We start from the raw sequence: 21,298 nt of genomic DNA on the forward strand, positions 1-21,298 counted from the left end.
GTATGCTCGATGGGTTCATCTACTTACTCTGTTTGAATAGTTTCTGGGCAACAAAGGTTATTTAGCCAACTTGGTGGTTCATTATTGTTCTCCCCCTTAATGCCATGTTGGCAGCTGAAGTAAAATTCGGATTCTAAAAAATCACAATCCATGCTCACATGAATACGACGAATGATTGAATTGTAGCACCTATACCCCTTTTGGTGTGTAGCATACCCAATGAAAACACATTTTTCTGCACAAGGATCAAGTTTGGTTCTATTGACTTTGGGAATATGGACAAAGACGGAACATCCAAATACTCGAGGTGGTAAGGTTAGAATAGGCGAGATTGCAGTATGAGTAGCCAACACTTGTAAGGGTGTTTTGTGGTGGAGAACTTGGGTAGGTAGGCGATTTAGTAAGTAGGCAGAGGTCGCTATAACTTCAGGCCAAAAAGTTTTTGGAACTTGTGCATCAAAAAGCATTGCTCGAGTCATCTCAAGTAACTTACGATTTCGCCGCTCAGCCACACCATTTTGTTGGGGTGTATTTGGGCAGGAAGTTTGATGGATAAGACTATTTTTCATAAAAAAAATCGCGCATTGATTGTTTTATAAATTTCCTACCATTATCTGAGTGAAGTACTTGGATTTTCTTGTTGAATTGAGTTTGAATCATTTGGTAGAAAGCAAAGAACTTATCAGGTACTTCAGATTTGTGTTTTAAAAAATATACCCAAGTCATGCGAGAGAAATCGTCCACAAATAACACAAAATATTAAAAATTATTATGGGAAATAGGGACTGGGCCCCACACATCAGAGTGTATTAGAGAAAAACTGGAATAGACTCTAGTGTTGGTTGGAGGAAAAGAAACTCTGTGATTTTTTGCACGAATACAAGTTTCACATTTAAGGGGTTCAATATAGGAAATAGAAAATTGAGGTACCCAAATGAAGAATGTCCGAGACGCCTGTGCCATAACCAAAGTTGCCTAGTAACCGTTCCGTGAGCAAGCATGGCATGACCCTGGTGTGCTACTTCATCAATGTAGTAAAGGCCTTCTCACTCAGTACCACGCCCAATGATCTCCTTCGTAAGAATGTCCCGTAAAAGACAAAACGTAGAGTACATGAGTACTACACAATTTAGTTCCTTTGTTACTTGACTAACAGACAATAATTTTGATGATAGCGCAGGGATATAGAGACAATTTTTTTATTTCAATTTTTTTGAAAAAGTAATGGAGTCTCCTTCTTTAACATCAATTAATTCTCCACTAGCTGTTTCAATATGGGCTTTTGATGGTATAGTCAAGCTGTTAAAATTATGGAGGTCATGAGTCATAGTATCGGTAGCCCCACAATCGAAAATTCATTCATTTATCTTTTTAATTGGATTCTGATTTTGGGTCTCTCCTTTATATTGAGTCGCCGTCTGGGCTGGACAACCAAGGAGTTCAGTAGTCCTTGCCCTTACCGCCGCTGCTGCCTTGCCATCGTGACTTGCTTCTCTCTTCTGGCCCCGCCACCGCTGTTGGCGACCTCTGTGATGCTCACAGCGGCGGCTCCCTTACTCTAATTTCTCGATGACTTGGAATTGTTTTTTCGGTAACACATAATCTTAGAGCAGTTTTTTTGGTGTGTTTCTTCTTTCTTCTTTCACCAATTTGCTTTTTTCATCAGAGTTGCCCATAGTGGATAATTATATCCGTTTAGTTTGAAACCAATTGACAAATTGTCAGAATTGGTTTGTGATGATCGCATGCCAAAACTATTGCGTAGCATATTTGCAATTTGTAATGTCAATTCGTCAGAATTTTGAGTCCCTAGAACCTAACTCTGCTCTGATACCATATTACCATGGTACAAAATTTTAGAAAAAAAACGAAGAATTATTTAGAAAAGTATTATTTTTATTATTCATGTTTTTTCCTCTGTGATTACAAGATTCTTACTAATATACAGACCAAGAATATACTAAGAGTACGCTCGTTATAGAATAATATCATAATAAATTATATTAATTTTTTTTAATCCTCTTTGATATTTTTCTGATTTTGCTCCCTAATTATGATATTCTAATATGTAGCATCAGGCATTCTCATTAGGTCACATCTTTTCAGCTCTTTATCCTTCGTATCATCATCAGTGACTTGTCCTACTAAAGTCTAGAGTTGAGACAGAACTGCTCAATTGTATCATTGTCTGCATTATTTCATGGTTTATACTCCTTTTTGTATTCAAAAAGTGCCCTCTTAATATGGTATTTGTTCTACATATCAACTTTTTATATAGAAGAGAAAAAATGACATCTGTCTTATTAGCATCTCTTATCCTTTTTATCATTTTCTGTAAATTTTTTCTACCAAAAATATCTTGGATTTGTTGATAACCATCTCTATTTTCAGGTGGAAAGTGAACCAACCAAACACAATTTTTAAAATATTTTTTCTTTTAGATAGAACAAACACGGCATCTTCTTCTTTAGCTCTTCATGCATCTTGAATAGAGAAAGAGAAAGACTCATTTTATTCCGTCTTTTATTTCATAGAAAATACAATTAAAGAAACTATATTTTTATAAAAGGAACCATCTGCCTGAAATCTTAAGTTTTTTTTTTTTTTTTCATTCTTAACATAGTTTACATAAAAGAAAGACTCCAATCATAATAAAACTATATTTTCAGGGTCAACGTGTCTTGAACAGAGGGAGAAAGACTAATAATGATCCTACATAGAAAATGCAAAGAAAGAAACTGTACTCTTTCAAAATGAGAATAAAAATAAAAGAAATTATTTGCCTAAAACGGTGAATCTTTTATTTTCATTCTTAACATAGTTATAAAAGAAATGCTCCAATTATAATGAAACTATATTTTCAGGGTCAATGTTATTAGAATATCATAATTAGAGAACAAAATTAGAAAAATGTCAAATAAGATTAGAAAAAAAATAAATGTAATTTATTAGGATATTATTTTATAATGAGCGTACTCTTAATGTACTCTTTGTTTATATATTGGTAAGAATCTTATACTTTTGATCTATATATTAGTAAGAACTTTATAATCACAGAAGAAAAAACATGAATAATAAAAATAATACTTTTTTAAATAATTCTTTTCTATCCTCTTTGATATTTTTTTGATTTTCTTCCCTAATTATGATATTCTAATAAATGTGTTTAGAGGCATAGGATTCGATGGTTCTAGAAATTTTGGACCGTTAAATGATCCAATAATAAAATATATTTTTTAAAATTTTTTAATAATTATTAAATAAATTTTATTTAATTTTAATTATTATTTAATTTTTATATATTATTTAATTATTAAATTTATTTTTTATTTTATAAGTTATTATTTTATTATTCATTTATTATATTTAGAGTAAACACCCAATCCGGTCCTTGTTCATTTTCACGAAAGACAAAGCGATCACTGTCTAAAAAAAAGGGACACTTTGATTCTCAACCTTTTTTATTTTGGGACAATACGATCCTTCTGTTAAAAAATTTATTAAATAATAATAAAAATAAGTTTTGTGGGGTTTTATTTGTATTTTGTGGGGAGTTTTAAACCTCCACAAACTATTAATAACTTTGTTTTTAAAAAATTTCTTCATCAATGGTGGTTAAGTGAAGAAAAACCATTGATAAAAGTGATGCCACATTAAAAAAGTAATTATAGTACAATACCTTTTAAAAGAAAAAAAATAACATCCAATAAGAAATGAAAAAAGAGAACTTTAATGTTGATAATATTAGTATTAGTGATGATGACGATAGAGGAGATAATGATGATGATAAAGTATGGTTACACAATAAAAATAATAGAGGTAGGAGTGATAATAATGAGGATGAAAAAGATAATGGTAGTAGTGATAATAATTAGTTATATTGTTGAAAAAATTTTTGTGGGGACTTAAAACCCCCCACAAAATACAAATAAAATCCCCACAAAACTAATTTTTATTATTATTTAATGAATTTTTTAACAGAGGGACCGTATTATCCCAAAATAAAAAGGTTAAAGGTCGAAGTGCTCTTTTTTTTTGGACAAAGATCGCTTTGTCCTTCATAAAAATGGACAAAGACTGGATTGGGTCTTTACTCTTATATTTATTAATCATTAGAAACAAAAACAACAACAAAATAGATTTTTCATTAATCGTGACCTTCATAAATATTTTAGTAATGTGAATTAAGGGTTTTTTTCTTGATCATTCCATCGATGACCTACAACACAATCGATTGAATTTCGCGCACGGCAATATGGGTTTTTTCACAATTCAATTAATTAAAATTGTTATACAATGAATTAAATTTCACAAAACAACAAGAGTATTTTTTTATTCAATCGATTGGTATGATAATACAATCGATTAAAATTTGTACGTGATTAAAGTTTTTTTATATATTCTTCTATTGGTATGATATTATTTATATTTATATATATATATATATATCTTAGTTTACAAAATTCATATTTTTACGATGAAATAATGTCATTTTTATTTATTATTTCAACAACTATATCATACAAATATTACATTCTGTCAATTATATTTTATTTTATATAATTAATTTGTTTATAAAAAAATATTTTTTTTCATTCTGTTTACATATTTGCATATATTAATATTATTTTCATTCTTTAGATGTTTGTGACATAAATTGATATTTTTTAATCCTGACATAGAATCTTTTTAATTTTCTACTATTTTTGAGAGTAATATATTTTGCATTGATTGGAAAATGACATAGAATCTTTTTAATTTTCTACTATTTTTTAGAGCAATGTATTTTGCATTAATTGAAAAAAACTTATGTTTTATAGTGCAATTCAATCGGTAACAATTTCAATAAATTGAATTTTGAAAAAATTTATATTGCTATACAAAATTCAATCAATTGTGTTATACCTCTAATCGATTAAATTTTGAAAAAAAATTTTCTTTAATTAATTATGTTGTACGTCAAAGCAATTAAATTACCAAAAATTACGATTTTCTTGGCATTTAGAAAGGTAACGGATCAAAAAAAATCTAAACTTAGTGTGAAGTGTGAACAGAGGTGGCGAACGGTGTCCTTCTTCAATGAGAAGTATTTAAAGATTTTTAAAGACCAAGATACGAAATAACGTGGACAGAGACTTTTCATCTTCAACGTCATTACTAAAGAGTTGGAGAAGATGCATAAACTTAATATATTTGTTTAAATATATGTATTACTTAAAATTATAAAAATTTATTCTATTTCAAGTTTTCAACTGATTAATGAGCATGCAAAAATAATATACTAAATTATTTTTTATAATTTTGCTACAAAAAAAATTAATACTTAATAAATAAATATTGAAATATTTTTTCATGACATTTTACTAAATAATTTAATTTCAAATAATATAAAAATACAAATTAACTTTTGGTTTTTTTTAAATTTCAGATATTACCTTTAAATAAGTAAATCAAACTTGTCACTATTTAAAACATAGTTTTAAATTTAGCTTTTAAATTTTTTTGTTTACTGGATATGATTGAAATTTTTTTTTTTACTTTTAGTAAAAAATCTTATTTTTTAATTTAAAATTAAAAAATGATAAATTTACAATTTTTTTATTTTTTGGATATTGTCAGACTTTATTTTTTTAAAATAAAAATATTTAATTTTATAATTTAAAAATAAAAAATAAAAAATTTAGCTTTTCAATATTTTAAATTTTTTAAAAATATTTTTTGTTTTTTAAAAATTTAGCTTTTTTATTTTTTTGTTTATTAGATATGGTTGAAACTTTTTTATTTTTCTACTTTTAGTATAACATCTTATTTTTTAATTTAAAAATTAAAAAAAATAAATTTACAATTTTTTTTGTATTCTGGATATTACTGGATTTTATTTTTTTTAAATAAAAAATTTAATTTTGTAATTTAAAAAATAAAAAATTATTTTTTTAATATTTTAAATTCTTTTAAAAATATTTTTTGTTTTTAAAAATTTATTTTTTTTTTCATTTTTTTTGTTTATTGGATATGATTAGAATTTTTTATTTTTTTAATTTTAGTAAAAAATCTTTTTTTTTAATTTAAAATTTTAAAATTAATAAATTTACAATTTTTTGTTTTTTTAGATATTGGTGGATTTTATTTTATTCTTTTCGTTTAAATAAAAAAATTTAATTTTATAATTTAAAAATTAAAAAATAAAAAATTTAATTTTTTAACAATTCAAATTCTTTTAAAAATGTATTTTTATTTTTATATTTACTAGATAATACATGCTACATCCGGAACCTTAACTTTTTTTTTTACTAGAACTCTTCACAAATTTAGAATAAATTTATTTCAAAAATTTAAATTTTTTAACTTTTTTATTTATTGGATATGGTTGATGTAACACCCTCACTATCAGAAGTCACGCTTCCGGCTGCGCTACTCTGATAGCAAAAAGTATTACGACTACTTTACATACTAAATATTAAAATAGGAGCCTGTGACTCAACACTGTATCGCTGATTTCTTAGAAAACCGAAAATAAACACTTTATCTTAAGAAAAATACAAACAGGCATAGATTCATATACAAGATTCATTACATAATAACTCATAATATATTATACATATAAAACATACAATTCCTATCCCTCTTACAAACTTGTACTAACAAAAACGAGGGAAGAAAAATAATCTAATTAATACAACATCTTATAAAACAAACGCAATATATCTCTTCTTAATGCTTCTTCATCCGGTTCCTGAAAAGGATAAAACTGTAGGGGGTGAGAACCTAACCACACGGTCTCACCACAAAGTTTCAAAGTTGTCATAAGAAGATATTTAATAAAAAAACTGTTTTCAAGCTCAGTGATTATCATTGCCTTATGAATCTTTTAAAACCAATAGGAAATCGATCAAAACTCTTTCAAAAATACAATGTTTAATCTTTCAAAAGTCCAAAATATTTCCTTTCTTATAAGAAAATCTCAATCAGAAACCAACCATGCAATCAAACAACACAGTCATTAATTCAGCACCAAAGTTCATTCTCAAATGTAGCACACAAAGACAAACACAGGCAAGATAGACAAGGAAAGCACAAGTAGGTAGCAGTTACAGCAAATAGTCCAAGTAGCAGTTAAGAACAGTTTAGCAATTAGGCAAACCAAAACAAGTTCAAACCCAAGCAAAGCATACAAATGCATATGATGTATGCCTGTCCTATGGCTGATGAGGCTCATCTGTCGGTTATCCAGCCAACCCGACAAGTCTGAATTGTCCTTAGACCGTCCCCCGACGTGCATCCCCAAGAGTCTATGCATAGCTTTTTCTCAAATAATCAATATTGCTCAATGGGGGTAACATTCCCGGGAATTTATATAGTGCCCGGTCACACTTACGTTGTAGGGTCAACAGAGTATCGAGTTTTCAACCTGGTACACGTGGTGGCAAGCCACGGCACTTAATCCAGAGAACCTCGTATCTCAGGTATTTCAAATTCATAAGCCACATAAATAATTCATTCATCATTCATCAATATCTAAATCATTCTCAATATCATCATCATTCGTCAATCCATATCCCATTTCCAAATTCATTCAAAAATCATATTTCAAATCAATCCTCATCATCCTTCTTTCCGTTAATCAACAATCTCAATCCAAAACATAATTCTTTCTTTTCCAAATAAATCAATCTTACATATAATGTTTAAGAATTAAATCTTTTTAAACAATTACTTCAAACAAAACTTCCAATTTTATAAAATTTCGGCAGCATCTCCTCTAAAACTCGGATTCTGCCACCCTTTTCGGGTCCCAACCAAACCAAACCAAACACCTGTTAACCAGTTAAATCACTTCCAACAACCATTACAACACTCAACCCAAGGAAATTACAAAATTCAGAATTCAATCAACCAATCCTATAAATTACAATTTTAATCAACTTCAACCAACAGCAATCAGTCAATAATTAAGAATTCTCAGTCTTTTCTAAACAATTTCAAATCAAACCGTTCTGGAAAGCTAATTTAATCTTTAAAATTATTTTAAAATATTAATTATGGTATAAAAGTACTAATTGATTCTCAATAAATTACTCTAATTGAAAATACATGGTAATATAATTAATTTTCTTTATCTTTAACTTAAAGTATTAAATGATATAAATATAAAGCATCTAAAATCGAATCATATAAAATTCTTATTATCTCATAACTACCAACTTTATAATTTAAATATAGAAAATAATTCAATAATTATAAATTTGAACAAAATTCTAATTTAAATAGCCAAACCTCATTATTTTCAAATTTCTAGAACTTTAAATCATAAATAGAAAAATAATCCATAGGCATAGAGTTTGGATAAAAACTTTAATTTATTTCAAATCCGATCAATTGCCTTTAATTATTTTCATTAAGAATAATTTCTGAAATTAAAACTATAAATAAATATATAATTTGGGATTAGTTCAAAATAGAACTTTTCAAAAGTATTGGGTCTTACATCCTACCCACCTTATAAAAATTTTCGTCCTCGAAAATTGATACAAAATTAAAGAGATTTCATATTACTTCGCTCTTGAACTTATTTAAAGAAAAGGCAAAAAGTTCTCAGTATATATTCATATAGTTTCAAATACCAGAATTTTTATATGGCATAAAAATATAAAAGGTATAAGTATGATGTGAAACAAAATTACAAGATAGGCTTGATGCACAAAATAATATATTTCACACGTGTGATGGTAATGCAAGGCGGCAAAAGGCTATAAAGCAAGCCGGGGTTAAAATGATGTGCTCAACATCTGTATACTAATCTCATACCAACTTCAAAGACTCAACTATTCGAACTTCAATATAACTTATCTCCACCATTCTCAACTGTACTTCATTGAGCAACTCATCCGAAGGTTTTCAACCTCGTCAACACTTCATAAATCTTAATGGTCACAAACCCAACATCAACAAAATTCTTTCACATGAAATAATGTTCCACAACTCCCTGCAACATTGTATATTTACAAGTTTCACCTTTTACGTCCATCAAACGTACCCTAAGGAATTAATGTGTCGCTTACTAACTTCAACAGTCACACAAGATACCAAAACTAACATCGAGTATACTCCGAAGGATAATAGACCTTAGAAAAGAAAGAAAAGCGGCAAGGACCGTATTCGCGAGAATTTGAAAGAATTGTTGAAATCACAAGTAGACAAGGATAAACAAGAAATGAAGAATGTTGGAAAGAGGATCAACTGATAACTTTAAGGGTAACTCTTGAGTCGAAGGGATTCGATAGGATCAATAAGATGAAAAACAACACAGTATTTTGAAACGAAATCAAGATGAATAAAAAAATATGAGGTTTACAGAAGAAGAATATCCAAACCAAAGACAAAGTTTATAGAACTCAAGAGTATGGTTTAAAAATATTTTCGAATGCATTGTTTGTAAAGAATGGAAAACTTAAGGGGATATCATTTCATGTTCTGAAAGAGAAAATGGGTAACAAACATCCTTCAAAAGATTAATAAAAGCATAAATATAGCATTATTTCAATATAAATTCAAGTGGAAATAGATTACACAAACTTTGTAAATGGAAGGATTAATTTGGCTAAGAGCTAAATTGTATTTTCTCTTCTTTTTCAAGCATGTATGAAAACTACAATTTTGTTGGAAGAAAATCTGACATAAAGTTTTACTCCTAAAAGAAAAGATGATGCATTACAAATGAACATGTTTAAATCACATACGGAAATTTTCAAAGTATAAAGTAAAGGAGTGTAGCCTAAATTGAAAGCGATTTTATTAAAACTTTAATAAACGGTTATATCGCCCCGGAACGAGTTCAAATCACATCAAAGAGAGGCACTGCTCAAGTAAAGCAATTCAAAGTCAGGGACAATTTTGCATAAGAATAAATCAAAACTTGTTTAAAAAGGTTTAAAACAAAATTCCAATAATATACTTGAAGTTACAACTTTATAAAGATGTTCAATAATATTAAGATGCGCTAAAAAGGAAACTAATTCATTTTAAGAAAGGAACTTAAAGGATTTCGATTAGGATTCATAAAGCATGTCACTCATAGAAACGAAAAGCTTAAAAAGGAACTCAGCAACTTAAAGAAGTTGATTCAAAACTTAAATTTCTCCAAAAAGAACTCACTAGGCACGGATTATCAAATGAGTTTTCAATTGGTCCAAAGGAATACAAAATGCGTCAGGAAAGATAACTTAATCAATGGAAAATTCTCAAAAAAGAACCTTTGACTAAAGAAAGACAAATAAAAGAACAAATGGTGCATTAGATGGAAATGAATTCAAGTTGACTCGAATGAGCATGAGATTCATAAGAAATGAAAAACTAAGACTAATGGTGACGTTCAAAAAAGGTGAGAGAGTAATTAAAAACAGAATCAAATATAACATTCTCAGAAATGAAAAGCTTAAGAAAGAAATTGGTCTATTCACAAGAAGAATGATATGAGTCCAACATTTTTTTTTTCTAAAAGAACAATAATTGCATAAACAATGTATTATGCTAAACCAAATTCAAATTAAAAATAAAATAGGTGAAGTTTACCAAACAAAAACTAACTGGGAAGAGATAAAAACCTTTCTTTGAAAAATATCTAAGTATATAATCAAATAAGGATATTCGTAAAAATTGTAATAAAATTGCTAGAAAATCAAATTGTATTTAAAGTATATATACATTTCCATAAATCAGTGAAGAAACAGGCGAGGTATTGGAAACAATTAGTTTTAAACTGTATAAGAATCTTTCAATGTTTATATAAAGTACATATCAAATTAAAAGCGGTTTTGTTAAGATTTAAAGAATGACTGTAATTATCGTCAAATAAGGGGAAAACTAAATTATAATTTATTTACAAAGGACTCAAAATATGAACTTAAAAATGTGTATTGCATCAAAACAGATTCAAATGTATATATAAAAAAATACATGATTCAAGTGGAAGTGGCTAAATAAAGAAGGTAAATACACCAAGGGTTTTAAACAGGCATATGCAGCCAGGATCAAACAAGAGCGTATATGAACAAGAGAGTAGGATTGAAAGATAATTTGATCACTTTTCAAGAAAAGTATCGCAGACAGGAACCTTAGAGCGTTCCAAGCAGGAATAAGATACGTAATATTCGTAGAGTTCAAGACACTTAACCGCGTAACTTTGAGAAATAATTTCTAACGTTCCCAAGACCCGCGACTCACGATATTTATGACTCTCATATCGTCTATGATAACCCATTGGTGCTTCCATATACATAATTCACAGTGCTAAGCCGGCCAAACTTAATACCAGGAATTATGCAATGCAAGACTAATAGCATTAATCAATAGGCCGTCATGTGCATAAAGCTCTAATTCTCGTTATTCAAACAAGACCTACTACATGACCGACTCACAGAGTATGCAATTGTTACATAATCAGTCCATTCCCAAGGCTCTACAGGAAAGACCGCTCTGATACCACAATGTAACACCCTCACTATCAGAAGTCACGCTTCCGGCTGCGCTACTCTGATAGCAAAAAGTATTACGACTACTTTACATACTAAATATTAAAATAGGAGCCTGTGACTCAACACTGTATCGCTGATTTCTTAGAAAACCGAAAATAAACACTTTATCTTAAGAAAAATACAAACAGGCATAGATTCATATACAAGACTCATTACATAATAACTCATAATATATTATACATATAAAACATACAATTCCTATCCCTCTTACAAACTTGTACTAACAAAAACGAGGGAAGAAAAATAATCTAATTAATACAACATCTTATAAAACAAACGCAGTATATCTCTTCTTAATGCTTCTTCATCCGGTTCCTGAAAAGGATAAAACTGTAGGGAGGTGAGAACCTAACCACACGGTCTCACCACGAAGTTTCAAAGTTGTCATAAGAAGATATTTAATAAGAAAACTGTTTTCAAGCTCAGTGATTATCATTGCCTTATGAATCTTTTAAAACCAATAGGAAATCGATCAAAACTCTTTCAAAGAAACAATGTTTAATCTTTCAAAAGTCCAAAATCTTTCCTTTCTTATAAGAAAATCTCAATCAGAAACCAACCATGCAATCAAACAACACAGTCATTAATTCAGCACCAAAGTTCATTCTCAAATGTAGCACACAAGGACAAACACAGGCAAGACAGACAAGGAAAGCACAAGTAGGTAGCAGTTACAGCAAATAGTTCAAGTAGCAGTTAAGAACAGTTTAGCAATTAGGCAAACCAAAACAAGTTCAAACCCAAGCAAAGCATACAAATGCATATGATGTATGCCTGTCCTATGGCTGATGAGGCTCATCTGTCGGTTATCCAGCCAACCCGACAAGTCTGAATTGTCCTTAGACCGTCCCCCGACGTGCATCCCCAAGAGTCTATGCATAGCTTTTTCTCAAATAATCAATATTGCTCAATGGGGGTAACATTCCCGAGAATTTATATAGTGCCCGGTCACACTTACGTCGTAGGGTCAATAGAGTATCGAGTTTTCAACCTGGTACACGTGGTGGCAAGCCACGGCACTTAATCCAGGGAACCTTGTATCTCAGATATTTCAAATTCATAAGCCACATAAATAATTCATTCATCATTCATCAATATCTAAATCATTCTCAATATCATCATCATTCGTCAATCCATATCCCATTTCCAAATTCATTCAAAAATCATATTTCAAATCAATCCTCATCATCCTTCTTTCCGTTAATCAACAATCTCAATCCAAAACATAATTCTTTCTTTTCCAAATAAATCAATCTTACATATAATGTTTAAGAATTAAATCTTTTTAAACAATTACTTCAAACAAAACTTCCAATTTTATAAAATTTCGGCAGCATCTCCTCTAAAACTCGGATTCTGCCACCCTTTTCGGGTCCCAACCAAACCAAACCAAACACCTGTTAACCAGTTAAATCACTTCCAACAACCATTACAACACTCAACCCAAGGAAATTACAAAATTCAGAATTCAATCAACCAATCCTATAAATTACAATTTTAATCAACTTCAACCAACAGCAATCAGTCAATAATTAAGAATTCTCAGTCTTTTCTAAACAGTTTCAAACCAAACCGTTCTGGAAAGCTAATTTAATCTTTAAAATTATTTTAAAATATTATTTATGGTATAAAAGTACTAATTGATTCTCAATAAATTACTCTAATTGAAAATACATGGTAATATAATTAATTTTCTTTATCTTTAACTTAAAGTATTAAATGATATAAATATAAAGCATCTAAAATCGAATCATATAAAATTCTTATTATCTCATAACTACCAACTTTATAATTTAAATATAGAAAATAATTCAATAATTATAAATTTGAACAAAATTCTAATTTAAATAGCCAAACCTCATTATTTTCAAATTTCTAGAACTTTAAATCATAAATAGAAAAATAATCCATAGGCATAGAGTTTGGATAAAAACTTTAATTTATTTCAAATCCGATCAATTGCCTTTAATTATTTTCATTAAGAATAATTTCTGAAATTAAAACTATAAATAAATATATAATTTGGGATTAGTTCAAAATAGAACTTTTCAAAAGTATTGGTCTTACAGTTGAGATTACTTTATTTTTCTATTTTTAGAAAAAAAATTATTTTTTAATTTAAAAATTAAAAAAAGAATAAATTTGCAATTTTTTATTTTTTGAATATTGCTAAACTTTATTTTTTTTAAATAAAAAATTTAATTTTATAATCTAAAAATTTAAAAATAAAAATTTAATTTTTTAATATTTTAAATTCTTTTAAAAATATATTTTTTAAACAAAAAAAATTAAAAAACTAAATTTAAAACTAATTTAACTTTTTGTTTTTATTTTTATTTTTATGCTACTAAGTGTTTGATGAAATATCTCACTTAGTTACATAGTAGATTTTATATTCTTGGCTTGGATTGAGAAATTTGGTGACCTTGAGTCATTAATGTCCAAGTTAATTGATAATTTAGAGATATTAATTAATCTTGTTTTCAATAATGCTAATCTTTTACTAATTCAATTAGTAAGTTGGATAGGACTTGTAGATTAGGGTTTACGCTTTATAATTATCATGGGTTTACGCTTTTTTTTTTTAGTCACAAAAAAAAAAACTCTTGTCAAGATCTTTTAAAACTAATTCACTTTCTCTCCTCTAGTTAATTGCCTTGATTCTTTTTTAGTTTAAGCTCATTGTCATTTAATTTTTAATTGTGCTTTTACCTTCTTGCTATTTATATTTTTGTTAATTGCGAACAAACTCCTTTTTTTTTCATAGTCAATCATTGAGCACTACATTACAACTCTTAGGTAGCGTTTGGTGGAGAGACAGAGACGGAAAGACTGAGACTGAGAGACAGAGACTAAGAGACAGGGATTGAAATAAATTTCAGTATTCTGTTTGGTACAAAATGGGAGACAGGAATTGAAACAATAATGAAACTCTAATTTAATTTGCACAAAAGATAAAATTAGAATTAATTAATTGAAATGAAAGTATTTTAGGTATAAAATGTTATTAAAGTTTCAGTCTCCATCTCTAAAAATTTCAGTCCTCTGTGTCTCTACTTTTTGGAGGTACTGAAATACTGAAATTTTAGAGACAGAGACAGAAATTTTAGTACCAGTCTCTGAACTAACAAACACGATACTGAGTCTCAGTCTTTCAGTCTCTGTCTCAGTACCTCAAAACAAACGCTACCTAGGGAGAATGACATAGGATTAAACTCCCGATTATTGATTTGAAACTTTGTGACACTTTTACTAAAATTTGAAGAATATTGAATTCTGGTTTAGAGCTACAACGAATCTTGAGTTTTGAAATTGTGAATTTTCTAAACTCGTTTTTAGCATTCATCATCGCTATATATTAGATATTAGATCATCTCCAATAATATTTTCATTTTCAATTTCATTTTGGACATTTGTAGGACCATTTGTCATAAATAGTAATTTGAAGAGTAAAGTATCATTTTTGTCCCCAACATTTGGGGTAAATCCTATTTGTGTCCCTAACGTTTAAATCGTCCTATTTGTATCCCTAACGTTTGTAAAAGTGATTCAATGTTATCCTGCCGACAATTACATATCATAAGTGCTTTAGTTTGAGTTTTAAAAATCTCTTTCTGAAGTCAGAATACAAATGTCTGGGATAGAATCGATGATCTACTCCGAAAAATAGCTCATCAAATGTTGAAACTAATTCCTACAACATTTACATAATTCACTTTTTTAGGGACATAATTGAATCTAAACACAAATAGTGGTATAATATTAAAATCGACCACATCTAAGTGAGACCTAATTGAGAATGAATACATCCAAGTGAGAATAGTTGAAAATATAATCTGATTTGTTAGTATAATTGATAGTAGGATAACATTGAATTACTTTATAAACGTTAAGGATACAAATAGGACGATTTAAACGTTAGGGACACAAATAGAACTTACCCCCAAACGTTGGGGACAAAAACGATACTTTACTCTAATTTGAAATTGAAAGTAAAACTTGTTCCTCCAATGCTTAGTTTCAATTCAATTAGAATTTTATTTTAATCATTATTATACGAGTGACAAAATTTTATTTGTTCTCTATTAAGGTGATACCGTATCACTAAGGAGATACCAGTTTCATTTCATCAATTAACTCTAATGCAGATTTTAATTCTAAATCAATTCACTTCTTGAAAGTATAGTTCTGAAAATCGGACTGGACCGGTTGGTCGAACCGAAAAACAAAAGGTTTGCGGTTCATTCAACAAGAGAAACCGTAATTTTAGAAACAGTTTAGAAAACCTCAAACCGGCTTGAAATTGACCGGTCAGACCGAACCAGTAACCGACTGGTTTTGTTGAAACGATGCCATTTGAAGTTAAAAAAGAAACCAGATTCCTTTCTCCCTTCCCCTTCTCCTCACATGTTCCTCTTCAGAGCTTTTTGGTTTTGCTTTCAAACAAATCCTAGCCATCTAACCTCCACTCCCGCTGCAAGGAGTGAGGTACTACCGCCGTCCGTTGCGCTATAGTCATACTCCAAGTCTCCAACCCTTGTTCATTCTCACGGTCTCACCAATCGTAGCTTCTTCCTCAAGATCGATGCTCGCGTTTGGTTTTCGTCTGCTCAGCGCGCTTCTGCCATCGTCTGTCGTCGTGCTCGTCGTCTGATCGCCATCGTCCGTCGCACTCAACTGCTCTTCCTTGTGCTCTGCCCAAACTGCTTAGATCGAAGGTAATGGCTTCTCTGCTCAATACTCCACGCCGCGCGCCTCTTCCACGTCACCAGAGCCTTTGGTCCTGAGAGTCTCGTGTTCGATTGTCACGGGGGAGGGCTATACACCGACGTTGCTGACGGCCGAATTCTAAAGTGAGAAGGAGATGAAGTTGATTGGACTGAGTTTGCTGTCACCTCTTCCAATAGGTACCAAAATGTGAACTTGTTTCTAAAATTGTGAACTTGATGTGAATTTGAGTGTTAATAACTAACAACCATGGTTCTGAAAATCGAATTAGACTGACCAGTCTGACTAGACCAGTGGCTTTTGCGGTTTGGTTCAACATAAAAAACCGCCAAAATCAAAATCGTTCTCAAACCGTTGAGTCGGCTGAGAACCGATTGGTTGGACCGAGCTAGGACCCAGCCAGTTTTGAAAAACGGCGTCGTTTTTTACCTTTTATTAGAAAATGAAATGGCCAGGTTCTCAATCCCTCCCTCCAACCATTCCTTAATCTTTCTCCCCAAAACACAACCCTAGGTTGCAAGTCCCCCACCGCCACAGGGAGTGAGCCTCAGCGCCGCCGTTCGTTGCTCTCAAGCACCACCGTATTTTCGTCCGTTCGTCCGCGCTTCTTCCTCATTCAGCAAGCGGTGCGTCTTCCTCGAGCGCGCCGTCAGTCGCTGCCTCGCTGGTCTTCGTCTGCTCAGCCGCTCTTCTGCCGCCGTCTGTCGTGCTCAGCCACAACCGTCTTGGTCTGGTCGTCCTGGTCGAAGAATCCAACCCATCTCCTCGTTCACGAAGCGCAGCTTCTCCTCAAGCTCGTTGTCCGCCGTCTGCCCTTAGTTTGCCGAATCGCACTTCTGCCGTCCGTCGTCCTGCTCATCGCCTGGTCTCCGTCTCCGTCGTGCTTCTGCTCCTCTTCTCAGACTACTCAGAACGAAGGTAATGGCTTCGGTAATGGCTTCAATTATTTTTAAATGATCGTTATCTGTTCTTACATGGTTCTTAGTTCTCTGTTCTGCTGGTGCCTTTTAATTTGATGAGCTTCTATTTATTCATTATGATCGAATATTTGAAAAATAGGTGTTTATAATTGAATTATGGAATTATGGGTAGGGAGTTATGGAATTTGAAAATAGGTGTGTGAAATTGAATTATGATTTTTTTTGCAGCTCACTATGGAATTTGAAAATAGCAAATAGGTGTTTGAAATTGCGGGTGCCTTTCTTGTTATGAAGTTTGATTAGTAGCTTTGCTAGTAATAACAAACATGATCTCTAGGCCTCTAATATCTACATGCACCTTTTCTTCCTAGGTTTGTCCTGGTAGTGTAATCTCCACTCATCCCAAATCTTTACATGATAGGAACAAATAAGAGCAAGACTTACTGGAGAGTGCAAAAGATTGTCCATTTAGACCCTTCTAAGCTAAATGCGCATGAAGATTCTACCTTGTATACAGACAATGAAATCTGTGATTTGGTGAAGGGATAAGTCCACGGGTGGACTCAACTTGTTATGAAATCCATGTGAAAATTTTTTGCAATAGATATCTATGTGAATTTGTCGTTCGTAATTTCCTTATGTGTTTTGTGTTTTGAAGATATTGTTGTTCGTCATACGTTGCAGGTGATTATGATTTTGTGTTTATGCTCTATTCAGTATTTTGTTGTGCTGCTGTTTTGTGGGTTGTGATTATTTTGTGTAGTGATGTGCTACTTTGTGTTTTGTGATTAATTGTGCTTAGCTATTTTTCTAGTGAAAGTTAAGTTGATATAGAAAGAAACTTCATTTTGACTAATGAATGATAAATTATGAAATTGTTAATAATTGATAAGATCAAAGCTTATATTAGATTTTGGTTGATGTAGTACTTTAAATTTGAAAGACATTTTGAAGTTTATATTAGATTATAATTATGTTTTAGGATATTTATTTATAATTATTTTATTATAAAACGGTTTTACCAGTTAGACCACAGTTGAACCGGTTAGACCAATAAACCAGTGACTAGAGCAGTTTAATGACCGGTCCGGTTTTTAGAACCTTGCTAAGAACTCAGCAGTGTTTTTTTATTATAGGACAAAAGTTTCAATGCTACTAATATGCTAGTAAAATTATTGCTTTTATTTTTTATTTTCTTCAAAGAACAAACATCAAAGTTTATTTATTTATTCGCTAAGAAATGTTTGAAATTTGAATGAATGAGTTTGTACATGTAGCAGAGAGAGATGGTGAATGCAATGGAGTGGCAGAAGCAGCAACAGCAGAATCCGAATCAGCAGAGGAATGTGATTGCCGGAGAGATCATGTATGTGAAGGTGATGACCGATGAGCAGTTAGAGACTCTGAGGAAGCAGATCGCTGTATATGCCACCATTTGTGAGAAGCTCATTGAGATGCACAAAACCCTCTCTGCTCAGCAAGACCTTGCTGGTAACTCACTTTTCATCAATTAATATAGCTTGTACATAATTGGTTATTGTTACAGTTTGATTTTGATTGAATGTTAATGTAACGTTTTTTTATTTTTCTTTTATACCATTTTAATGCAACTCTTTTTAAGGAGCTTGATCGTGTAACGGTTAGGAAGTTGCATTTATTTAGGAGTAGTAAATACTGAGAATAATAAATCAGGTACAATCCTTTGGAAGTTTGTTATGGCTAATTATTTATTGCCATTCAGTTGGAGTATAGGAAAATTTAGTCATAAATTAGTTATAGTTATTGGATTCTGTTAAAATTTCAGTTAGTTAGTTATGTAGTTGGTTTTCGGTGGTTAGTTATCATGGGGTGTTCACTCGGTCCAATAATTACTGTCATGTTTATAAAATTGGTGCATTTCATAACTGTCATATTACTTTATTGTTAAAATGTCAATTAGTGTATGGAACACCAATACTTAAAAAACTATTTGCTTAATGATAATGTGTCAGAATATCAAAAGTAAAAGATTGGAGAAGAAAGATGGAGTTGAGGGGGAAAAAGTTATGATGTGTTGTTTGTTGAAGGAAATTTGTTTTTTTTGTCTTGTCAGGGATCAGGCTTGGAAGCATGTATTGTGATCCATTGATGGCCTCTTCTGGCCACAAAATAACTTCCCGGCAGCGGTGGACTCCGACATCTGTGCAGCTTCAGATTCTTGAGAGGATATTTGATCAGGGGACCGGAACTCCAAGCAAGGAGAAGATCAAGGAGATTACTGCTGAACTTAGTAAGCATGGTCAAATTTCTGAGACTAACGTCTACAACTGGTTTCAGAACCGACGTGCTAGATCGAAAAGAAAGCAGCAGAATGTGGCAGCTAGCAATAACACTAACACCAACACGGAATCAGAAGTAGAGACTGAGGTTGATTCCAAGGATAAGAAGACTAAACCAGAGGAGTTTCAGTCGCAGCAGAGTCTCGCTAACGTGGCTGCTCAGAATGTCTGCTTCCATAACCCTGACTTGCCTTACTTGAATCCGGAATCCAATAAATCAGATTCCATTTTCCCATCAGATGGTAGCCTAACATCTACAAGCAACTTTGATCATATGCCTGTTTTCAATGGGATGATAGCAAATTCAAGTATGTTACTTGTTCTGCTTTTTGCCTTTACATAATTTTTATAAGTCAAATCATTTTAGTTTATATGAAAACCAAGATTAGCATTCTCTAATATTTATGGCTCGTTAGGAATACCAAGAGATCTATTATTCAATTAACTTAGTCATGACACATTAAAAAGATGTAGTAAATATTTGAGAAATATGGAATGCAATTCCTCAAGAACCCTAACTACTAGCGCAAATTAATTTTGGTTTGAGCATCATCGCCTCTGCTTTTCATGAATTCCATCATCATGTTTAGTGCTTATTGTGCTTTATATTTGAAGCTCTCAAGTCACAAAATTTGTAACTCAAAAATCCTATTCAGTACTTTGTAAAGTCATGCATTAAGTTTGCATGCACGTTCTCTGGTAATTGACGCATCTCTTCTCTTGTGTGTTTGAATTATTGAGCTATTACTTAATTTATAAATGAAGCTTTGGCGTTGTAAAAATTATGGGGTTCAGCAAAGGGTTATACTTAAATGAGTTTCTTTATGTATATATTCATTTTTGCAGGGAGTGATTACCTTGCTGGAAAAATGGAAGCACCTGATAGTTACAACATATACCATGAAGGAGGAGACTACAACATTACAGGTTGACACATTGAGATTCAGTGTTAACTTGTGCGAACTGTGATTAGCTTGTAAAGAAACAAGGGTGTGGTTTATTGAGCTTGTATTAATGAGAAAGCACATTTGAACCAATCCAAAAAGTGGGAACTTGTATAAACTTTACATATATAGTAATCTTTTATGATAGTAACTCAACATTTTTAATTTTGAGAATGCAATGTAAATGCTGACTTCATGTAAAATTGGTATTTTATAGGCATCTATTACCTAAGGACTTTTCTTGGTTGGTCTTTACTATTGTGTAGAATTAAGTTTTATCTACACATGTAGATAGACACTTGTCGAATGGGCTGCGCTGGATGGCCCATGACCTGCAACCGTGATGTTTGCGGCAATATCTCAAAAGTGACACCGCAGGAAACCAACTCTAGCAGGGTCAGTGCTTTGTTGGAAGGTTAGGGTGTTAAGTATGGGTAGTTAGTATTTAATAGTAGTGTGGTTAATTAGAAGAGTTTGTTGTGACTGATGTGCATGGATGAATGCTCCTTTAATAAATTGTGACTTTCTTTACAATTCAGAGCGGTTAACTTTTTCAATATAGATGTTAAGTTTATCAAGACAAAATTAAATTTAATTATGTTTGAAAGTATAGTTTTTGTGTGCATATAAATAAAAGCATGATATAAAACAAATTACACAGCAATAACAACAAACACTCTTCTTTATATATTTATATGCTGCGATATATATATATATATATATATATATATATATATATATATATATATATATATATATATATCACTCTTCTTTATATGCTGCCATATATAATATATATAAAATATATATAGATTATTTTTATTATATTGAGATATTAATTGTGGTAATATTAATAT

At 30.9% G+C, this 21,298-nt stretch overlaps 1 protein-coding gene across 3 annotated transcripts; it reads left to right on the top strand.

The window, feature by feature from the left end:
• The first annotated feature begins 16,708 nt into the window (after positions 1-16,708).
• Positions 16,709-20,673, top strand: LOC107623414 (WUSCHEL-related homeobox 13). Of its 3 annotated transcripts, none has more exons than XM_016325663.3 (4): positions 16,709-17,177; positions 18,457-18,670; positions 19,272-19,805; positions 20,344-20,673. In XM_016325663.3, the coding sequence occupies exons 2-4, from the start codon at positions 18,466-18,468 to the stop codon at positions 20,427-20,429; spliced, it is 825 nt and encodes a 274-aa protein (XP_016181149.1). In that variant the 5' UTR covers positions 16,709-17,177; positions 18,457-18,465; the 3' UTR covers positions 20,430-20,673. The 3 variants fall into 3 exon arrangements, with proteins under 3 accessions (XP_016181149.1, XP_016181148.1, XP_088363264.1); XM_016325662.3 differs by having other exon boundaries at positions 16,721-17,177; positions 18,460-18,670; XM_088507138.1 differs by lacking the exon at positions 16,709-17,177 and adding an exon at positions 17,601-17,863.
• Positions 20,674-21,298: the final 625 nt, after the last annotated feature.

This window comes from Arachis ipaensis, chromosome B10 (assembly GCF_059453495.1).
Source record: "Arachis ipaensis isolate K30076 ecotype BB chromosome B10, ASM5945349v1, whole genome shotgun sequence".
Lineage (NCBI taxonomy): Eukaryota > Viridiplantae > Streptophyta > Magnoliopsida > Fabales > Fabaceae > Arachis > Arachis ipaensis.

Bases quoted from the DNA above. Each gene is read 5' to 3' on its own strand.
- LOC107623414 (XM_016325663.3), top strand. From the start codon at position 18,466: ATGGTGAATGCAATGGAGTGGCAGAAGCAGCAACAGCAGAATCCGAAT. The intron at 18,671-19,271 runs GTAACTCACTTT...TTGTCTTGTCAG, and splicing joins TGCTCAGCAAGACCTTGCTG to GGATCAGGCTTGGAAGCATG. The intron at 19,806-20,343 runs GTATGTTACTTG...TCATTTTTGCAG, and splicing joins TGGGATGATAGCAAATTCAA to GGAGTGATTACCTTGCTGGA.